This window comes from Carcharhinus amblyrhynchos, unplaced genomic scaffold, assembly GCF_965287045.1.
Source record: "Carcharhinus amblyrhynchos unplaced genomic scaffold, sCarAmb.v2.hapA chromosome_1398, whole genome shotgun sequence".
NCBI lineage: Eukaryota > Metazoa > Chordata > Chondrichthyes > Carcharhiniformes > Carcharhinidae > Carcharhinus > Carcharhinus amblyrhynchos.
In genome coordinates, this window is record NW_027651138.1 from 1 (window position 1) to 22,090 (window position 22,090).

The window sequence follows — 22,090 nt, forward strand, 5'->3', positions numbered from 1 at the left end:
CAGCACGCAAGAAACGATACTTCTCACCGTCTCCCGATACACGTGACAATAATAAATCAAACTAAAATATTAAGCTGATCTTTCTCTACACCCCTCGCTGTGACTGTAACACTACATTCTGCACCCTCTCCTTTCCTGCTCTATGAACGGTATGCTTTGTCTGTACAGCGCGCAAGAAACAATACTTCTCACCGTCTCCCGACACACGTGACAATAATAAATCGAATCAACTCTCTGCTTCCTGTTTGCTAACCAGCTCTCGAGAGAGAGAGAGAGAGAGAGAGACACGAGGGGCCACCCCACGTCTTTTCGCCTGTTCTGAGGGAACTTGTCGGCAGTCTCGTGGGAGTCTAAATAAACCACTTCTCCTCCTCCGCCCACTCCCCTCGTTACGCCCTCAAAAGATTTCCGACAGGCTCGATGAGCAGGGTTGGAAATCCGCGCTGACTCTGTCCGATTATCCCTCCGCCTGCCAAACATCGAGTTGCTGAATCCTCGACTCTCGCGGCCGACAGGGTCCGTCCTTCCCATCTACCTCCCCTTTCCAAAAGGCGGGCTCACATCAGCGACTGCACCCCCACCAACCCCCTCAATCTACAGGGACCAGCCAGAGTCCAAACAAGTTTGGAAAATAGCCACCGATGGACTAATTCCGGGGCCACCTGTTTAACCATCCCGGGATGTAGATTATCTGGACCTGGAGGTTTATCCTTCAATCCCATCGATTTCCCCAAGAGTCTTCTCTCTCTGAATGCTGGTCTCCTTACCCTCCCTCACTGAAACGTCTCTCTCTCTCTCTCTGGGGACATTATTCCCGTCTTCCTCTGTGAAGTTGGGGCGAATGTACAAATTTCATTCCTCTGCCATTGCCACGTTCCCCGTTAGGAATGTTCCCGTTTCGGACAGTGAGGGGCCGACATTCGCTACCAGCAATCTTTCTCCTGCGCCCCCCTCCCCGCCTCTCTCTCTCTCACCTAATCCCCTCTCCCTTCCCCTCCCCCCTCTCTCTCTCCCCTACCCCCCCTCTCTCTCCCCGCCACCTCCCCCTCTCTCTCTCCCCGCCACCTCCCCCGTGTGTGTGGGGAGGGGGGGACAGGGAGCTGGGCAGCGTCCCGCGCGGGACCCTCACCTTCAGCTGGTTCAGCTTCAGCAGGTCACTGTCGAGAAGCGCTGAGGTCCCGATCGCACTCAGGAGGCGACGCTGCTCCGAGCGACGTTCCGATAGTAACCGATTACTGCCCTGGACCTGCTGGGTTAGCAGAGAGTGAGACTGCGGAGAGACAGAGGGAGAGGGAGAGGGAGAGAGGGGAGGACAGAGACAGAGAGAGAGAGGGATAGAGAGAGAGAGAGAGAGAGGGGGGGGGGGACAGGGACAGAGACAGAGAGAGGGGGACAGGGACAGAGACAGAGAGAGGGGGACAGGGACAGAGAGAGAGGGATAGAGAGAGAGAGAGAGAGAGGGGGACAGGGACAGAGAGAGAGGGATAGAGAGAGAGAGAGAGAGAGAGAGAGAGGGGGACAGGGACAGAGGCAGAGAGAGGGGGACAGGGACAGAGAGAGAGAGAGGGGACAGGGACAGAGACAGAGAGAGGGGGACAGGGACAGAGACAGAGAGAGGGGGACAGGGACAGAGACAGAGAGAGGGGGACAGGGACAGAGACAGAGAGAGGGGGACAGGGACAGAGAGAGAGGGATAGAGAGAGAGAGAGAGAGGGGGACAGGGACAGAGAGAGAGAGAGGGGGACAGGGACAGAGAGAGAGGGATAGAGAGAGAGAGAGAGAGAGAGAGAGGGACAGGGACACAGAGAGGGGGACAGGACAGAGACAGAGAGAGGGGGACAGGGACAGAGACAGAGAGAGGGGGACAGGGACAGAGACAGAGAGAGGGGGACAGGGACAGAGACAGAGAGAGGGGGGACAGGGACAGAGACAGAGAGAGGGGGACAGGGACAGAGAGAGAGAGAGGGGGACAGGGACAGAGACAGAGAGAGAGGGGGACAGGGACAGAGACAGAGAGAGAGGGGGACAGGGACAGAGACAGAGAGAGGGGGACAGGGACAGAGACAGAGAGAGGGGGACAGGGACAGAGACAGAGAGAGGGGGACAGGGACAGAGACAGAGAGAGGGGGACAGGGACAGAGACAGAGAGAGGGGGACAGGGACAGAGACAGAGAGAGGGGGACAGGGACAGAGACAGAGAGAGGGGGACAGGGACAGAGACAGAGAGAGGGGGACAGAGACAGAGAGAGGGGGACAGGGACAGAGAGAGGGGGGGAGGGGGACAGGGACAGAGAGAGGTGGGGGGGAGGGGGACAGGGACAAAGCGGGGGGGGGGGGGGGGAGACAGGGACAGAGACAGAGACAGGGGGGGAGACAGAGACAGAGAGAGAGAGAGGGAGGGAGACAGAGACAGAGACAGAGAGAGAGACAGAGACAGGCAGATTAATTAGAGTTTAGCACCACCATTTCCAAACAAACTCAACGGGGGGGGGGGGGGCAGAGAGAGAGAGAGAGAGCCAGAGGGGGAGGGAGGGGCGGGTGGGGGGGGGTGATGTGGCAGGGACGGGTGGGGAGGGGGGTGGTGGGGTGGTGCCGGAGGGACTGGGGGGAGGGATGGGGGGGGGGAGTGTCGGAGGGATGGGGGGGGAGAGTCGGAGGGATGGGGGGGGAGAGTCGGAGGGATGGGGGGGAGAGTCGGAGGGATGGGGGGGAGAGTCGGAGGGATGGGGGGGAGAGTCGGAGGGATGGGGGGAGAGTCGGAGGGATGGGGGGGGGAGAGTCGGAGGGATGGGGGGGGGAGAGTCGGAGGGAGGGGGGGGAGAGTCGGAGGGATGGGGGGGAGAGTCGGAGGGATTGGGGGGGAGAGTCGGAGGGATGGGGGGGAGAGTCGGAGGGATGGGAGGGGGAGGGAGGGGGGGAGAGTCGGAGGGATGGGAGGGAGAGTCGGAGGGATGGGGGGGGAGAGTCGGAGGGATGGGGGGCAGAGTCGGAGGGATGGGGGGGAGAGTCGGAGGGATGGGGGGGAGAGTCGGAGGGATGGGGGGGAGAGTCGGAGGGATGGGTGGGGGAGGGATGGGGGGGAGAGTCGGAGGGATGGGGGGGAGAGTCGGAGGGATGGGGGGGGAGAGTCGGAGGGATGGGTGGGGGAGGGATGGGGGGAGAGTCGGAGGGATGGGTGGGTGGGGGAGGGATGGGTGGGTGGGGGAGGGAGGGGTGGGTGTCGGAGGGGGTGGGGGGTCCAGGAAGTGACGTACAGGGGTGTTAAGTGCCTCCCGTGCTGTGACAGGAACCCGCAGGTACAGGTCCTTCTCCAGTTTACTGATCTTGTAGTAACCCTCACTCCGAGCGCTGCCCGTCACGTGTCCCTCATGCCCTCCTCCAGACTTCCCCTTTTCCGACTTTTGGGTGAGTGAGACCGGGATGGGGGGGGGGGTGGGGTGGGTTAAGAGAACAAACACAGAGAGAGAGAGTACACACACCCACCACCCCCCACCATCCCTCAGTAAAACACACTGCCCGCAACCCCCTACACCCCCTCCCGATCTCTGTAACCCCTCCAGCCCCCCTACTCCCCCTCCCTATCTCTGTAACCCCCTCCAGCCCCCCTCCCTATCTCTGTAACCCCCTCCAGCCCCCTACACCCCCTCCCTATCTCTGTAACCCCCTCCAGCCCCCTACACCCCCTCCCTATCTCTGTAACCCCCTCCAGCCCCCCTCCCTATCTCTGTAACCCCCTCCAGCCCCCTACACCCCCTCCCTATCTCTGTAACCCCTCCAGCCCCCCTACACCCCCTCCCTATCTCTGTAACCCCTCCAGCCCCCTACACCCCCTCCCTATCTCTGTAACCCCCTCCAGCCCCCCTACACCCCTCCCTATCTCTGTAACCCCCTCCAGCCCCCTACACCCCCTCCCTATCTCTGTAACCTCCTCCAGCCCCCTCACCCCCTCCCTATCTCTGTAACCTCCTCCAGCCCCCTACACCCCCCACTCCCTATCTCTGTAACCCCCTCCAACCCCCCTACACCCCCTCCCTATCTCTGTAACCTCCTCCAGCCCCCCTACACCCCCTCCCTATCTCTGTAACCTCCTCCAGCCCCCCTCCCTATCTCTGTAACCTCCTCCAGCCCCCCTACACCCCCTCCCTATCTCTGTAACCTCCTCCAGCCCCCCTACACCCCCTCCCTATCTCTGAAACCCCCTCCAGCCCCCCTACGCCCCCTCCCTATCTCTGAAACTACCTCCAGCTGCTACGTAGGGGCAGCAGAATAGGCCATTTGGCCCATCAAGTCTGCTACCCCTTTGCAATGAGCTCAAGTCTCCTCTGATGCGATAGTGCTGGACCCCCCCCACCTCGCACCCCCCACCCCCCCCATGCCTTCCCCCCTCCCTTCCCCGAATCCCTTACTGCTTAAAAATCCATCGCGCCCCAAACATACCTCAAGACATAAATCTCCACATCGCCCTGGGGTACAGAATTCCACAGATTCACTCCCCACCCACAGGAGATTTCCTCCTCATTTTTGATCTACGGGGACCCCCTTGCTCTGAGATTACGTTCCCCTCTCGTCCCAGAGGGTGAGAACCCGCACTGCGGGGAGGGTCGGTGCTGAGGGAGTCCCGCACTGTGGGAGGGTCGGTGCTGAGGGAGTCCCGCACTGTGGGAGGTCGGTGCTGAGGGAGCCCCGCACTGTGGGAGGGTCGGTGCCGAGGGAGTCCCGCACTGTGGGAGGGTCAGTGCTGAGGGAGTCCCGCACTGTGGGAGGGTCAGTGCTGAGGGAGTCCGCACTGTGGGGAGGGTCGGTGCTGAGGGAGTCCCGCACTGTGGGAGGGTCGGTGCTGAGGGAGTCCCGCACTGTGGGAGGGTCGGTGCCGAGGGAGCGCCATACAAACAAAATGGCCACAAACAAAATGGCCACAAACAAAATGGCCACAAACAAAATGGCCGCCACCATTGGCCACAACCTTGAGGAGAGAAGTACATGGGCGGCTCCAGGGCCCTGCGAAAGGAAAGGATATTGCTGTGGAACACCCAGTGGGTGTCATTTAGCCAGTCCACGTTGTTATCTTCCTGTAGGAGCTGCTCGTACGTCTGCTTCAGGTAGCCAGCGTCCTCCTGGTCCAGGCCCGTGTTCCAAATGTCGTACAGGATGGCCATCTCCTCAAACTCGCTGCGGGCCTTGAAGGAGCCGTCCGAGTCCTGGGCCGGCGCCTTCCCCGCCCGGTCCGGGCACACCTCGCCCGGTTCCAGTCTCTTGCCCTTGGCGGGGGCTTGGGCGGCGGGGGAGGGAGCCGGCAGCTCGGGGCCTGGCGGGCAGGGCGGGCGCTCCCCCGAGTCGGCGGCCTCGCCCTCCTCCTCCTCCTCCTCATCCTCCGCCGCCGCCAGCTCGTCCCGCCCTCCGCCCAGGTCGCCCACCTCCAGCTCGGCGCCCAGGGGAGGGGCCCCGAGAGCGGGGCGGACACCACCACCCTCGGGGGCCTCCAGCACGGCGTCCAGGAGGTCGGGGGCCTCGGGCAGGGAGGAGGGGGGGGGCGGCGGCGGCGGGGGGGGGAGGGGACGGCGGGACGAGGGGGGCCGGCGGGTCGAGGGGGAGGGCAGGCGGGGAGGGGGCTTGGCGTAGCTGTGCTCCAGGTGGAAGCTGCGTTCGGGTTGGGGCCCCGCGGCCCCCCCCTCCTCCTCCAGCTCCTCCTCCGAGGAAGAGGAGGCGGAGGAGGCGGAGGAGGACGAGGAGGAGGGGGAGGAGGAGGGGAGGGGGCTCCGCGCCAAACCCGCCCGGCCCCCCTCCCCGATGGTGAGGGCGATGTCCGCCAAGGCCGCCAGGTCCACCCCTTTCTCGGGGGGCCTCGGGGAGACGGCGGTGTTGGCCAGGGCCAGCAGCGAGGAGGCCCCCAGCTGCTCCTTCAGCCTCAGGCTCTCGTCCTCGGGGGGCAGGCGGGCGCGGGCAGCCCGGGGCAGGGGCTCCTCGCTGGGGGCCTTGACCAGGGCCGCGTGGTCCAGGGGCAGGTTGCGGATGGTGGTGGGGCCCGAGCGCGGGGGTCGCGCTTGCGGAGGGCGCGAGGCGGGGGCTGGGCGGGGGCGGGCTCTCCCCCCTCGCCTCCTCCTCCTCCTCCTCCTCCGACAGCGAGAACGAGACCCTCTTGCGTTGTTTGCGTGGGGGCTCCGCAGGGGGTCCGGCTCCGTCCTTGGCCGTCGGGTCCCCCTCAGCAGCTGAGTCCCTCTCCACCACCGGGCCCGCGGCCGCCACCGTCTCCTCGGCTCTCTCCGGCAGGGCGACCCCCTCTCCCCGTCTGTCGGCGAGGGAGGTTTCTCCAGGGTCGCTGGCAACGCATCTACACCAAGGAAATCACCGTCAGATAGAGCGGATACTCCCAGAGAGAGAGGGGGAAAGGACAGTGTATCTAACGCACTGTGACACCCGGTCCCAGAGAGGGGGAAAGGACAGTGTATCTAACGCACTGTGATACCCGGTCCCAGAGAGGGGGAAAGGACAGTGTATCTAACGCACTGTGACACCCGGTCCCAGAGAGGGGGAAAGGACAGTGTATCTAACGCACTGTGATACCCGGTCCCAGAGAGGGGAAAGGACAGTGTATCTAACGCACTGTGACACCCGGTCCCAGAGTGGGGGAAAGGACAGTGTATCTAACGCACTGTGACACCCGGTCCCAGAGTGGGGGAAAGGATAGTGTATCTAACGCACTGAGATACCCGGTCCCAGAGTGGGGGAAAGGACAGTGTATCTAACGCACTGTGACACCCGGTCCCAGAGAGGGGGAAAGGACAGTGTATCTAACGCACTGAGGCACCCGGTCCCAGAGTGGGGGAAAGGACAGTGTATCTAACACACTGTGATACCCGGTCCCAGAGACGGGGAAAGGACAGTGTATCTAACGCACTGTGATACCCGGTCCCAGAGAGGGGGAAAGGACAGTGTATCTAACGCACTGTGACACCCAGTCCCAGAGAGGGGGAAAGGACAGTGTATCTAACGCACTGTGACACCCGGTCCCAGAGTGGGGGAAAGGACAGTGTATCTAACGCACTGTGACACCCGGTCCCAGAGTGGGGGAAAGGACAGTGTATCTAACGCACTGTGATACCCGGTCCCAGAGAGGGAAAGGACAGTGTATCTAAACGCACTGTGACACCCGGTCCCAGAGTGGGGGAAAGGACAGTGTATCTAACGCACTGTGATACCCGGTCCCAGAGAGGGAAAGGACAGTGTATCTAACGCACTGTGACACCCGGTCCCAGAGTGGGGGAAAGGACAGTGTATCTAACGCACTGTGACACCCGGGTCCCAGAGTGGGGGGAAAGGACAGTGTATCTAACGCACTGTGACACCCGGTCCCAGAGTGGGGGGAAGGACAGTGTATCTGACGCACTGTGACACCCGGTCCCAGACAGGGGGAAAGGACAGTGTATCTAACGCACTGTGACACCCGGTCCCAGAGTGGGGGAAAGGACAGTGTATCTAACGCACTGTGACACCCGGTCCCAGAGTGGGGGAAAGGACAGTGTATCTAACGCACTGTGATACCCGGTCCCAGAGAGGGGGAAAGGACAGTGTATCTAACGCACTGTGATACCCGGTCCCAGAGAGGGGGAAAGGACAGTGTATCTAACGCACTGTGACACCCGGTCCCAGAGTGGGGAAAGGACAGTGTATCTAACGCACTGTGATACCCGGTCCCAGAGTGGGGAAAGGACAGTGTATCTAACGCACTGTGACACCCGGTCCCAGAGAGGGGAAAGGACAGTGTATCTAACACTGTGACACCCAGTCCCAGAGTGGGGGAAAGGACAGTGTATCTAACGCACTGTGACACCCGGTCCCAGAGAGGGGGAAAGGACAGTGTATCTAACGCACTGTGACACCCAGTCCCAGAGAGGGGGAAAGGACAGTGTATCTAACGCACTGTGACACCCGGTCCCAGAGGGGGGAAAGGACAGTGTATCTAACGCACTGTGACACCCGGTCCCAGAGTGGGGGAAAGGACAGTGTATCTAACGCACTGTGACACCCGGTCCCAGAGTGGGGGAAAGGACAGTGTATCTAACGCACTGTGACCCCCGGTCCCAGAGTGGGGGAAAGGACAGTGTATCTAACGCACTGTGACACCCGGTCCCAGAGAGGGGGAAAGGACAGTGTATCTAACGCACTGTGACACCCGGTCCCAGAGTGGGGGAAAGGACAGTGTATCTAACGCACTGTGATACCCGGTCCCAGAGAGGGGGAAAGGACAGTGTATCTAACGCACTGTGACACCCAGTCCCAGAGAGGGGGAAAGGACAGTGTATCTAACGCACTGAGATACCTGGTCCCAGAGTGGGGGAAAGGACAGTGTATCTAACGCACTGTGACACCCGGTCCCAGAGAGGGGGAAAGGACAGTGTATCTAACGCACTGTGATACCCGGTCCCAGAGAGGGGGAAAGGACAGTGTATCTAACGCACTGTGACACCCGGTCCCAGAGTGGGGGAAAGGACAGTGTATCTAACGCACTGTGACACCCGGTCCCAGAGTGGGGAAAGGACAGTGTATCTAACGCACTGTGACACCCGGTCCCAGAGTGGGGGAAAGGACAGTGTATCTAACGCACTGTGATACCCGGTCCCAGAGAGGGGGAAAGGACAGTGTATCTAACGCACTGTGACACCCGGTCCCAGAGTGGGGGAAAGGACAGTGTATCTAACGCACTGTGACACCCGGTCCCAGAGTGGGGGAAAGGACAGTGTATCTAACGCACTGTGATACCCGGTCCCAGAGTGGGGGAAAGGACAGTGTATCTAACGCACTGTGACACCTGGTGCCAGAGAGGGGGAAAGGACAGTGTATCTAACGCACTGTGACACCCGGTCCCAGAGTGGGGGAAAGGACAGTGTATCTAACGCACTGTGACACCCGGTCCCAGAGAGGGGGAAAGGACAGTGTATCTAACGCACTGTGACACCCGGTCCCAGAGTGGGGGAAAGGACAGTGTATCTAACGCACTGTGACACCCGGTCCCAGAGTGGGGGGAAAGGACAGTGTATCTAACGCACTGTGACACCCGGTCCCAGAGTGGGGGAAAGGACAGTGTATCTAACGCACTGTGACACCCGGTCCCAGAGTGGGGGAAAGGACAGTGTATCTAACGCACTGTGACCCCAGTCCCAGAGTGGGGGAAAGGACAGTGTATCTAACGCACTGTGACACCCGGTCCCAGAGAGGGGGAAAGGACAGTGTATCTAACGCACTGTGACACCCGGTCCCAGAGGGGGAAAGGACAGTGTATCTAACGCACTGTGACACCCGGTCCCAGAGAGGGGGAAAGGACAGTGTATCTAACGCACTGTGATACCCGGTCCCAGAGAGGGGGAAAGGACAGTGTATCTAACGCACTGTGACACCCGGTCCCAGAGAGGGGGAAAGGACAGTGTATCTAACGCACTGTGATACCCGGGTCCCCAGAGTGGGGAAAGGACAGTGTATCTAACGCACTGTGATACCCGGTCCCAGAGTGGGGGAAAGGACAGTGTATCTAACGACAGTGTATCTAACGCACTGTGACACCCGGTCCCAGAGTGGGGGAAAGGACAGTGTATCTAACGCACTGTGACACCCAGTCCCAGAGAGGAGGAAAGGACAGTGTATCTAACGCACTGTGACACCCCGGTCCCAGAGTGGGGGAAAGGACAGTGTATCTAACGCACTGTGATACCCGGTCCCAGAGTGGGGGAAAGGACAGTGTATCTAACGCACTGTGATACCCGGTCCCAGAGAGGGGGAAAGGACAGTGTATCTAACGCACTGTGACACCCGGTCCCAGAGAGGGGAAAGGACAGTGTATCTAACGCACTGTGACACCCGGTCCCAGAGAGGGGGAAAGGACAGTGTATCTAACGCACTGTGACACCCGGTCCCAGAGAGGGGGAAAGGACAGTGTATCTAACGCACTGTGATACCCGTCCCAGAGTGGGGAAAGGACAGTGTATCTAACGCACTGTGACACCCGGTCCCAGAGTGGGGTAAAGGACAGTGTATCTAACACACTGTGACACCCGGTCTCGGGTTGGAGGAGGGGGGACAGTGTCTCGCACTCACCGACTGTCACTGCCTTCTCCGTCTCTGTGCTTTCCTCCTCCTCCGGTCTCTCCTGCGCCGCCCGCTCCTCCTCCTGTCCCTCCGTCCCCCGGCCGCGCCTCGGGCCTCGTGCCCTCGCTCCCTCCACCTCGGCGCTGGCCGCCTCGGCCGGGGCTGGACCTTTGCCGCCTCCTTCTCCTCGGCCACCGAGCTGTCCAGCGTGGACTCGTCCATGGTGTCGGGGGACCTCCTCCTCCTCCTCCTCCTCCTCCTCGGAGCTGCTCTCGAAGGCCGAGGAGGGCTCCGACTCCTCCTCTTCCTCCTCCTCCGACTCCTCCGCCTTCGAGGAGGCCGTCACTCTCCACCTCGTCTGCCGGGGGGAGGGAGGGAGGGAGGGAGAGAGAGAGCGGACGGTGAGCTGAGGGAAATCATCCGCAGACCATCTGTGGCATTGCTCCCTTCCCCGTGACCCACCCACCCCTGGCATTGCTCCCTTCCCCGCGACCCACCCACCCCTGGCATTGCTTCCTTCCCCGTGACCCACCCACCCCTGGCATCGCTCCCTTCCCCGCGACCCACCACCCCTGGCATCGCTCCCTTCCCGCGACCCACCCACCCTGGCATCGCTCCCTTCCCCCGCGACCCACCCACCCCTGGCATCGCTCCCTTCCCCGCGACCCACCCACCCCTGGCATCGCTCCCTTCCCCGTGACCCACCCACCCCTGGCATTGCTCCCTTCCCCGCGACCCACCCACCCCTGGCATTGCTCCCTTCCCTGAGTTGCTGTGACCCACCCACCCCTGGCATTGCTCCCTTCCCCGTGACCCACCCACCCCTGGCATTGCTCCCTTCCCTGCGTCGCTGTGACCCACCCACCCCTGGCATTGCTCCCTTCCCCGTGACCCACCCACCCTGGCATTGCTCCCTTCCCTGCGTCGCTGTGACCCACCCACCCCTGGCATTGCTCCCTTCCCCGCGACCCACCCACCCCTGGCATTGCTCCCTTCCCTGCGTCGCTGTGACCCACCCACCCCTGGCATTGCTCCCTTCCCCGCGACCCACCCACCCCTGGCATTGCTCCCTTCCCGTGACCCCCCACCCCTGGCATTGCTCCTTCCCCGTGACCCACCCACCCCTGCATTGCTCCCTTTCCTGTGACCCACCCACCCCTGGCATTGCTCCCTTCCCCGCGACCCACCCACCCCTGGCATTGCTCCCTTTCCTGTGACCCACCCACCCCTGGCATTGCTCCCTTCCCCGCGACCGACCCACCCCTGGCATTGCTCCCTTCCCCGCGACCCACCCACCCCTGGCATTGCTCCCTTCCCTGCGTCGCTGTGACCCACCCACCCCTGGCATCGCTCCCTTCCCCGCGACCCACCCACCCCTGGCATTGCTCTCTTCCCCGTGACCACCCACCCCTGGCATTGCTCCCTCTTCCCCATGACCCACCCACCCTTGGCATTGCTCCCTTCCCCGTGACCCACCCACCCCTGGCATTGCCTCCCTTCCCTGCGTCGCTGTGACCCACCCACCCCTGGCATTGCTCCCTTCCCCGTGACCCACCCACCCCTGGCATTGCTCCCTTCCCCGTGACCCACCCACCCCTGCATTGCTCCCTTCCTGCGACCCACCCACCCCGGCATTGCTCCCTTCCCTGCGTCGCTGTGACCCACCCACCCCTGGCATTGCTCCCTTCCCTGCGACCCACCCACCCCTGGCATCGCTCCCTTCCCTGCGTCGCTGCTCCTCACCCACCCCTGGCATCGCACCCCCACCCTCACTGCTCCCCACCCACCCCTGGCGTTGCACCCACAGTCACCACACGCTAACCGCTCCATGCTCTGGATGTTCTGCCTCCCCCCCCCACCATATCTTAATCCCAAGAAATCTTTCAAACGCCCCCACTCCCAACGCCCGTGTGGACCCCCCCATACCCATGGCACCCTGCCTTGACCCTCCCAGGGCAATACTCCCAACGGTACAGCCACGGGAAGAATGATCTCCGTTCTTAAACTGTATTTTAAACTGTCCCCGCCTCTACTACTGCCTCTGGCAGCTCGTTCCAGACACTCACCACCCTCTGGGTTAAAAAATTACCCCTCTGGACCCTTCTGTATCTCTCCCCTCTCACCTTAAACCTACACCCTCTAGTTTTAGAAGGGAAGCGATGGCCTAGTGCGTATTATCGCTGGTCTGTTCATCCAGAAACTCAGCTAATGTTCTGGGGGACCTCGGGTTCGAATCCCACCACAGCGGATGGTGAAATTTGAATTCGATTCAAGAAATTCTGGGATTAAGAATCTACCGGTGACCCGTTGTGGGAAAATCCCATCCGGTTCCCTTTAGGGAAGGAAATCTGCCGTCCTTACCCCGGTCTGGCCTCCATGTGACCCACAGTAATGTGGGTGACTCTCAACTGCCCCTCCAAGGGTAACGAGCGATGGGCCAGGCAGTGACTCCCACGTCCCAGGGATGAATAAAAAGAGACAATTTAGCACGGCCAATCCCCCTAACCTACACATCTTTGGACACTAAGGGACAATTTAGCATGGCCAATCCACCCTAACCTACACATCTTTGGACACTAAGGGACAATTTAGCACGGCCAATCCACCCTAACCTACACATCTTTGGACACTAAGGGACAATTTAGCATGGCCAATCCACCCTAACCTACACATCTTTGGACACTAAGGGACAATTTAGCACGGCCAATCCACCCTAACCTACACATCTTTGGACACTAAGGGACAATTTAGCATGGCCAATCCACCCTAACCTACACATCTTTGGACACTAAGGGACAATTTAGCACGGCCAATCCACCCTAACCTACACATCTTTGGACACTAAGGGACAACTTAGCACGGCCAATCCACCCTAACCTACACATCTTTGGACACTAAGTGTTGGGGCTTTAAGTCACGTGACATTCCCACCATTATGGAACGGCACCCGCCCTCCGCACAGATCAGGAGCAATGCCAATGGGGGTTTAGGTGGGATGTGGGTGTGGCTCTGGAGTGGGTAGGGGGGACATCAGCACTAATTCTACACTTGTTGCCAGAAAGGCCCCCACTTGAACCGTGAGCAATGCCACGGGTGGGGAGGGGGGAAGTCAACCAGATCAGTGGCACCTGGGCAGAATCAGAGGTTTCCAGCATGGAAACAGGCCCTTCGGCCCAACTTGTCCATACTGCACCCTTTCTTTTAAACCCCTAAGCTCATCCCAATTGCCCACATTTGGTCCATATCCCTCTATACCCATCGTACCCATGTAACTGTCTAAATGCTTTTTAAATTGTACCCACCTCTACTACTGCCTTTGGCAGCTCGTTCCAGACACTCACCACCCTCTGTGAAAAAAATTGCCCTTCTGGGCCCTTTTGTATCTCTCCCCTCTCACCTTAACCTACACCCTCTAGTTTTAGGCTCCCCTACCTCTGGGGAAAAGATATTGACTATCTCACTGATCTGTGCCCCTCATTATTTTATAGACCTCGATAAGATCACCCCTCAAACCTACACCCTCTAGTTTTAGACTCCCCTACCTTTGGGAAAAGATATTGACTATCTCGCTGATCTGTGCCCCTCATTATTTTACAGACCTCTATAAATTCGATCACCCCTCAAACCTACACCCTCTAGTTTTAGACTCCCCTACCTTTGGGGAAAAGATATTGACTATCTCACTGATCTGTGTCCCTCATTATTTTACAGACCTCTATAAGATCACCCCTCTACGCTCCAGAGAAAAAAGTCCCAGTCTATCCAGCCTCTCCTCAATCCATCAAGTCCCGGTAGCATCCTAGTAAATCTTTCCTGCTCTCTTTCTAGTTTAATAATATCCTTTCTCTAATAGGGTGACCAGAACTGACGAAGGGTACTAACTCCCTGGGTTAGAAAGCAGCCCTGACGAGATGTGCCACTTGAACCAGGAGCAATGCCACGGGAGTCCCTGGACAAAACATTTGTGAAAAAACATTTTCCACGCGCAATAGATGCCCGAAAGTCGGCACCCAGGTTGACAGGGTTGTTAAGAAGGCGTGTTAAGCTTTTATTGGTAGAGGGATTGGGTTTGGGAGCCGTGAGGTCATGTTGCAACTGTACAAAGAACTCTGGCGCGGCCGCACTTGGGAGTATCGCGGACAGTTCTGGGTCGCCGCGTTATAGGAAGGATGTGGAAAGGGTGCAGAGGAGGTTTACCAGGATGTTGCCTGGGATGGTGGGCAGGTCTTACCGGGAAAGGCCGAGGGACTTGAGGCTAGAGAGAAGGTGGTTAAAGAGGGGACTTAATCGAGGCGTCGAAGATGATCTGAGGATTAGACAGGGTGGAGAGCGAGAGCCTTATCCCTCGGATGGAGATGGCGAGCAGGAGGGGACATAGATGTAGGACAGAGGGAGGTTCTTCACTCAGAGAGGGTGTGGGTAACAGGAATGGACTCGCCAACACCAAAGGCGCTCAAATGGTCAATGGATAAAAGATATGGATGAGATTGGAATAGGAGGCAGAGAGTGGGGTCAACGGGTGCTATTCGGATTGGCGGATGGTGACTAGTGGGGTGCCCCAGGGGTCGGTGCTGGGGCCTCAGCTATTTACCATTTATACAGATGATCTGGAGGAGGGAACCGAGTGCAGGGTGTCGAAATTTGCTGATGACACCAAGATTGGGGGAAAGGCAAATTGTGCGGAGGGTGTGGAGAGTCTGCAGAAGGATCTAGATAGGCTGGGGCGAATGGGCCAGGAAATGGCAAATGGAATTTAATGTTGGCAAGTGTGAGGTGGTCCACTTTGGTAGGAATAACGGTAGGAAGGACTATTACTTACGGGGCGAAAAACTGCAGCAGCGATGGTGCAGAGGGATCTGGGCGTCCTTGTGCATGAATCGCAAAAACCCAGCTTGCAGGTGCAGCAGGTGGTCAGGAAGGCGAATGGGTGCTGCCTTCATAGCGAGGGGGATTGAATATAAAAGTAGGGAGGTCTTGCTGCAGCTGTATAGGGCATTGGTGAGGCCGCAGCTGGAGTACTGTGTGCAGTTTTGGCGGCCGCACCTGCACAAAGATATTTTGGCCTTGGAGGGAGTGCAGAGGAGGTTTACTAGGCTGATACCGGAGTTGAGGGGGATTGAGCTATGAGAGAGGCTGAATAAACTAGGCTTGTACTCGTTAGAGTTTAGAAGAATGAGGGGAGATCTCATTGAGACGTATAAGATGATGAATGGGAGGGATAGGATAAGGTGGAGAGACTCTTCCCGCTCAGAAAGGACAGTAGACTAGGGGGCACAGCCTCAAGATAAAGGGGGGGGCGGTTTAGAACGGAGTTGAGGAGGAACTTCTTCACTCAAAGGGTGGTGAATCTCTGGAATTCTCTGCCCGTTGAAGTGGTGGGGGCTGCCTCGCTAAATATTTTTAAGACGCGCGTTGATGGGTTTTGATAAGAGAGGGGATTAAGGTTATGGGGAGAGGGCGGGAATGTGGAACTGAGCCACGACAGATCAGCCATGATCTTATTGAATGGCGGGCAGGCTCGAGGGGCTAGATGGCCTACTCTGCTCCTATTTCTTATGTTCTTATAGTGTAGGTTAGATGGCTTGAGATTGGTTTCACAGGTCGGCGCAACATCGATGGGCCAAAAGGTCTGTACTGCGCTGTAATGCTCTACACCCTCCCTCAAACAAGCAATGCCCCCTCGTCTCGAGGCATTTTGCCTCCCCCCACCACCACCCCCCTCCAAGGGGGACGGCACCGGTGGGCTCGGGGACTAAGGGGAGACGTCATGCCCCCCCACGGGAGAAAGCCCGAAGATCCAAAGCCCGCGGAGGCGGAGAACGCCCCTTCCTCAGACTCCTCCTCCTCCTCCTCACTGCCCTCCAACTCACCTTCCTCCTCCTCCTCCTCCTCCTCCTGTAGGTCGAGAGAGAAAATAAGCACAATATTAGGCAGAAGGAGGGGCAAGGGTGAGCAAACAAACCCGATCGGACACAGAGCTGGGGTGTTGGCGCGGAAGTCACTTCCGGTCGAATCTTTTCAACCGGGACTCATCAGACCCGAGAAAGCCGAACTTCGGAGGGCGAAAGCTCCTGACGCTGCACGTGAGAGCGGGGAGCCGACTGGGAGGGCAGTTACCAAGGGGGAATAGCAGGAATAAACCGGGTCTTTCCCGATCGGCAAGGATTCACGACGCACATCAACGAGGGAGCAAAGTTCGATGCCCGGCTCGGGTCACTGTCTGCGTGGAGTCTGCACGTTCTCCCCGTGTCTGCGTGGGTTTCCTCCCACAGTCCGAGAGACGTGCTGGTTTGGGGTGGATTGGGGCCGTGCTAAATTCTCCCTCAGGAACGTGGGCAACTCGTGGGATTTTCACAGTAACTTCATTGCAGTGTTAATGTAAGCCGGACTTGAAGTTTCGAAGGGCGAGGGGGGGGATCTGATAGAAACTTATAAAATTCTAACACGGTTAGGTAACACGGTTAGGCAGGGTCGATTCAGAAAGAGTGTTCCCATGGTGGGGGGAGTCCAGAACTAAGGGGGTATGGATTGAAACTTGATTTATTAGTGTCACAAGTCAGCTTACATTAACACTGCAATGAAGTTACTGTGAAAGTCCCCGAGTTGCCACACTCCGGTGCCTGTTCGGGTTACACTAAGGGACAATTTAGCACGGCCAATCCACCCTAACCTACACATCTTTGGGACACTAAGGGGCAATTTAGCATGGCCAATCCACCCTAACCTACACATCTTTGGGACACTAAGGGACAATTTAGCACGGCCAATCCACCCTAACCTACACATCTTTGGACACTAAGGGACAATTTAGCACGGCCAATCCACCCTAACCTACACATCTTTGGACACTAAGGGACAATTTAGCATGGCCAATCCACCCTAACCTACACATCTTTGGGACACTAAGGGACAATTTAGCACGGCCAATCCACCCTAACCTACACATCTTTGGACACTAAGGGACAATTTAGCACGGCCAATCCACCCTAACCTACACATCTTTGGACACTAAGGGACAATTTAGCACGGCCAATCCACCCTAACCTACACATCTTTGGACACTAAGGGACAATTTAGCATGGCCAATCCACCCTAACCTACACATCTTTGGACACTAAGGGACAATTTAGCATGGCCAATCCACCCTAACCTACACATCTTTGGACACTAAGGGACAATTTAGCATGGCCAATCCACCCTAACCTACACATCTTTGGACACTAAGGGACAATTTAGCACAGCCAATCCACCCTAACCTACACATCTTTGGACACTAAGGGACAATTTAGCAAGGCCAATCCACCCTAACCTACACATCTTTGGACACTAAGGGACAATTTAGCAAGGCCACCCGGAGGAAACCCACGCAGACACAGGGAGAATGTGCAGACTCCACACAGACAGTGACCCGCGCCGGGAATCGAACCCAGGTCCCTGGCGCTGTGGGGAAGCAGCGCGAACCACTATAGGAGCATGTGAGGGCCATTTGGCCCTTCCAGCCTGCTCTGCCATTCATTACGATCATGGCTGATCATCGAATTCAATATCCTGATCCCCGCCACCCCCCCCCCACCCAGCTCCTTATCCCTCCATCCCTTCAGGCCCCAAGAACTAAGAGTGACCCAGCGGGGTTAGCACTGCTGCCTCAGAGCACCCGGGATCCGGGTTCGATTCCCGGCACAGGTCACTGTCTGTGTGGAGTCTGCACGTTCTCCCTGTGTCTGCGTGGGTTTCCTCCGGGTGGCCTTGCTAAATTGTCCCTTAGTGTCCAAAGATGTGTAGGTTAGGGTGGATTGGCCGTGCTAAATTGTCCCTTAGTGTCCAAAGATGTGTAGGTTAGGGTGGATTGGCCGTGCTAAATTGTCCCTTAGTGTCCAAAGATGTGTAGGTTAGGGTGGATTGGCCATGCTAAATTGTCCCTTCGTGTCCAAAGATGTGTAGGTTAGGGTGGATTGGCCGTGCTAAATTGTCCCTTAGTGTCCAAAGATGTGTAGGTTAGGGTGGATTGGCCATGCTAAATTGTCCCTTAGTGTCCAAAGATGTGTAGGTTAGGGTGGATTGGCCGTGCTAAATTGTCCCTTAGTGTCCAAAGATGTGTAGGTTAGGGTGGATTGGCCGTGCTAAATTGTCCCTTAGTGTCCAAAGATGTGTAGGTTAGGGTGGATTGGCCATGCTAAATTGTCCCTTAGTGTCCAAAGATGTGTAGGTTAGGTGGGATTGGCCATGCTAAATGGTCCCTTAGTGTCCAAAGATGTGTAGGTTAGAGTGGATTGGCCGTGCTAAATTGTCCCTTAGTGTCCAAAGATGTGTAGGTTAGGTGGGATTGGCCATGCTAAATGGTCCCTTAGTGTCCAAAGATGTGTAGGTTAGGGTGGGATTGGCCATGCTAAATGGTCCCTTAGTGTCCAAAGATGTGTAGGTTAGGGTGGATTGGCCGTGCTAAATTGTCCCTTAGTGTCCAAAGATGTGTAGGTTAGGTGGGATTGGCCGTGCTAAATTGTCCCTTAGTGTCCAAAGATGTGTAGGTTAGGGTGGATTGGCCATGCTAAATTGTCCCTTAGTGTCCAAAGATGTGTAGGTTAGGGTGGATTGGCCATGCTAAATTGTCCCTTAGTGTCCCAAAGATGTGTAGGTTAGGGTGGATTGGCCGTGGTAAATTGCCCCTTAGTGTCCAAAGATGTGTAGGTTAGGGTGGATTGGCCGTACTAAATTGTGCCTTAGTGTCCAAAGATGTGTAGGTTAGGGTGGATTGGCCGTGCTAAATTGTCCTTCGTGTCCAAAGATGTGTAGGTTAGGGTGGATTGGCCGTGCTAAATTGTCCCTTAGTGTCCAAAGATGTGTAGGTTAGGGTGGATTGGCCGTGCTAAATTGCCCCTTAGTGTCCAAAGATGTGTAGGTTAGGGTGGATTGGCCGTGCTAAATTGTCCCTTAGTGTCCAAAGATGTGTAGGTTAGGGTGGATTGGCCGTGCTAAATTGTCCCCTTAGTGTCCAAAGATGTGTAGGTTAGGGTGGATCGGCCGTGCTAAATTGTCCCCTTAGTGTCAGGGGAACCAGCTGGGGTAAGTCCATGGTGTTACGGGGATAGGGCCCTGTTGGGACTGTGGTCAGTGCAGACTTGATGGGCTGAATGGCCTCCTTCTGTAGGGATTGGAAAAGGATGGAGGGATACTGAGGGGGGGGGTGGAAAATCAGGATATGGAATTCGATGATCAGCCATGATTGTAATGGATGGCGGGGCAGGCTGGAAGGGGCCGAATGGCCTCCTCCTGCTCCTATTCTCCCCACGTCTCCGCGTTCCTGCCGCCTTTGTACACGCAGCGTAAACCGCTGAGCCCGCCTCGGAAATTTGGCATTCTTGTGTTTGTCCGGATGAATGCTCGGCTGAAGAGTTTCTGCAGCCCGGGTCACAGGTCAGTCCCGACGCCGGGGAGGGAGGGAGGGAGGGAGGGAGGGAGATCAGTGGGAATTCCTCCTCGCTCACCTTCTCGAGGGGCTCCTCCTCCTCCTCGCCCTCGCTGTTGAGGTCCAGGGCCTTGGAGGCCTTGGCCCGTTTCTTGGGTCCGTCAGCCTCCCGCGAGGACAGCTCGGAGGCCTGGCTGGCTAACTCGGACGCCTCCTTCTCCTGCTCCATCTCTGCAGGGGCGGGGGGGGGAGAGGGGGAGAGGGGGAGCGGTCAGAGAACATCAAAAAAAAATACTCGGGGGCAAACCCGTCCGGTCGCACGCGGAGACCCTTCGGCCCCTCCTCCTGAAGCACATTGCCAGCTCCTGTACTCGGGGTCCCTGACCGACGGAGGTCAGCGTGCCCATCGCCACCCGTGACACCACGTTCAAGGAGCCGTGTCCCTGCACCCCAAGGTCTCCCCGTTCAACACTCCCCACGGACCTGGCCGTTAACACACACCAGGGCCGGGGGTGAGGGGGCACAGAGTGGGGCGCGACAAGGGCTTGGGGGGGAGGAGTGGGCGCGCCAAGGGCAGGGGGGGGGGGGGAGGAGTGGGGCGCGCCAAGGGCAGAGGGGGGGGAGGAGGAGTGGGGCGCGCCAAGGGCAGAGGGGGGGAGGAGTGGGGCGCGCCAAGGGCAGAGGGGGGGGAGGAGGAGTGGGGCGCGCCAAGGGGCAGAGGAGGGGGAGGAGGAGTGGGGCGCGCCAAGGGCAGAGGGGGGGGAGGAGGAGTGGGGCGCGCCAAGGGCAGAGGGGGGGGAGAGGAGTGGGGCGCGCCAAGGGCAGAGGAGGGGAGGAGGAGTGGGGCGAGGAGTGGGGGCGCGCCAAGGGCAGGGGGGGGGGCGGAGGAGTGGGGCGCGCCAAGGGCAGGGGGGGGAGGAGGAGTGGGGCGCGCCAAGGGCAGAGGGGGGAGGAGTGGGTTGCGCCAAGGGCAGGGGGGGGCGGAGGAGTGGGGCGCGCCAAGGGCAGAGGGGGAGGAGTGGGGCGCGCCAAGGGCAGGGGAGGAGGAGTGGGGCGCGCCAAGGGCAGAGGGGGGAGGAGGAGTGGGGCGCGCCAAGGGCAGAGGGGGGGAGGAGGAGTGGGGCGCGCCAAGGGCAGAGGGGGGTGCGGAGGAGTGGGGCGCGCCAAGGGCAGAGGGGGGGGACGGAGGAGTGGGGCGCGCCAAGGGCAGAGGGGGGGACGGAGGAGTGGGGCGCGCCAAGGGCAGAGGGGGGGAGGAGGAGTGGGGCGCGCCACGGGCAGAGGGGGGGACGGAGGAGTGGGGCGCGCCAAGGGCAGGGGGGGGGCGGAGGAGTGGGGCACGCCAAGGGCAGAGGGGGGGGAGGAGGAGTGGGGCGCGCCAAGGGCAGAGGGGGGGGGCGGAGGAGTGGGGCGCGCCAAGGGCTTGGGGGGGGGGACGGAGGAGGAGGAGTGGGGCACAAAGTGAGGGGATGAGGAGGAGGGGGGTGCAAAAGGGAGCGCGAGAGAGAGCATCAACAGTCAGTGGCAATACCTTCACTCAATCCCCGCCCCCCCTCCTGGGGGTTCCCATTGACCATCACTGAATCCCCCCCCCACACTATCACCATCCTGGGGGTTCCCATTGCCCAGAAACTGACTGGGTCCCAGCCATATCAATACTGTGTCTCCCAGAGCAGGTCAGAGGCTGGGGATCCTGCGGAGAGTAACTCACCTCCTGACTCCCCCTCCCCCCCACTTCCCAAAGCCTGTCCCACCATCCACAAGGGACACCAGTCAGGAGTGTGATGGGACGCTCTCCCCCACTCGCCTGGATGGCTCCCAACGACACTCGAGAAGCTCGACACCGTCCAGGACAAAGCAGCCCCCCCCCTCCCCGATCGATCGACACACTAACCACAAACACTCACTCCCTCCACCACCCCCACACACACACACACAGTGTGTACCGTCTACAAGATGCCCCACAGCGACTCGCCAAGGCTCCTTCCACAGCACCTTCCAAACCCACCACCTCTACCCACCCAGAAGGACATGGGGGGGGGGGGGCAGATTGGTGGGGGGGAGGGTGGGGGGACACCCAGCGCCTGCAGGTTCCCCCTCCGAGCCTTCCCCCCACCACCCCGACTCGGAAATGTAATCGGCCGTTCCTTCACAGCGGCTGGGATCAAAATCCCGGAGCTCCCTCCCTGACAGCGCCGTGGGAGTACCTACACACGTGGCGGTGGGGGGGGGGGGGGGGTGCGGGGAAACCGCAGCAGGTTCGAATTGGTGGCTCACCCACCCCCTCCCTCCCGAGGGGGGGGGGCAAATAAGGGACGGGGGTATAAATACACAGGCCGGGCCAGAGACCCCCACATCGGAGGGTGGGCAGGATCAGAGCAATTCACGCACGGGGCTAAGCCTCACTTGCTGCAGAGTAAATCCCACTGCTCCCAGGCACAACAAACGTTCACCACCCCCCCCCTACGCCCACCTTCATCCTCCTCCAGCTGCGGCATCGAGGACCGGGGGGCGCTTCTGTTCCACACTCTCGGGAAGCTCGGATATCTCCTTCCGTTTCACCTGGGGCGCAGCGAGGAGAGAGAGAGAGAGAGAGAGGAACACAGAGAC

General features: G+C 59.2%; 1 protein-coding gene across 1 annotated transcript; it reads right to left on the reverse strand.

Annotated features, from left to right (window-relative positions):
* Positions 1-4,409: 4,409 nt before the first annotated feature.
* On the reverse strand, positions 4,410-22,038 carry LOC145340764 (uncharacterized). The gene is made up of 4 exons (XM_080185225.1): positions 21,954-22,038; positions 19,560-19,711; positions 4,872-5,369; positions 4,410-4,463 (listed from the first exon to the last, which is right to left on the reverse strand). Exons 1-4 carry the CDS (start codon positions 21,976-21,978, stop codon positions 4,410-4,412), a joined length of 729 nt encoding a protein of 242 aa, XP_080041351.1. The 5' UTR covers positions 21,979-22,038.
* Positions 22,039-22,090: the final 52 nt, after the last annotated feature.

What these genes read in the sequence shown, in the direction of transcription:
- LOC145340764 (XM_080185225.1), bottom strand. Translation starts at nt 21,978, where the DNA reads ATGCCGCAGCTGGAGGAGGATGAAG. An exon ending in GCAGCTGGAGGAGGATGAAG is followed by an intron (nt 19,712 to 21,953) that starts GTGGGCGTAGGG and finishes CCGCCCCTGCAG; the next exon opens with AGATGGAGCAGGAGAAGGAG. An exon ending in GTTTGTATGGCGCTCCCTCG is followed by an intron (nt 4,464 to 4,871) that starts GCACCGACCCTC and finishes TCTGTACCCCAG; the next exon opens with GGCGATGTGGAGATTTATGT.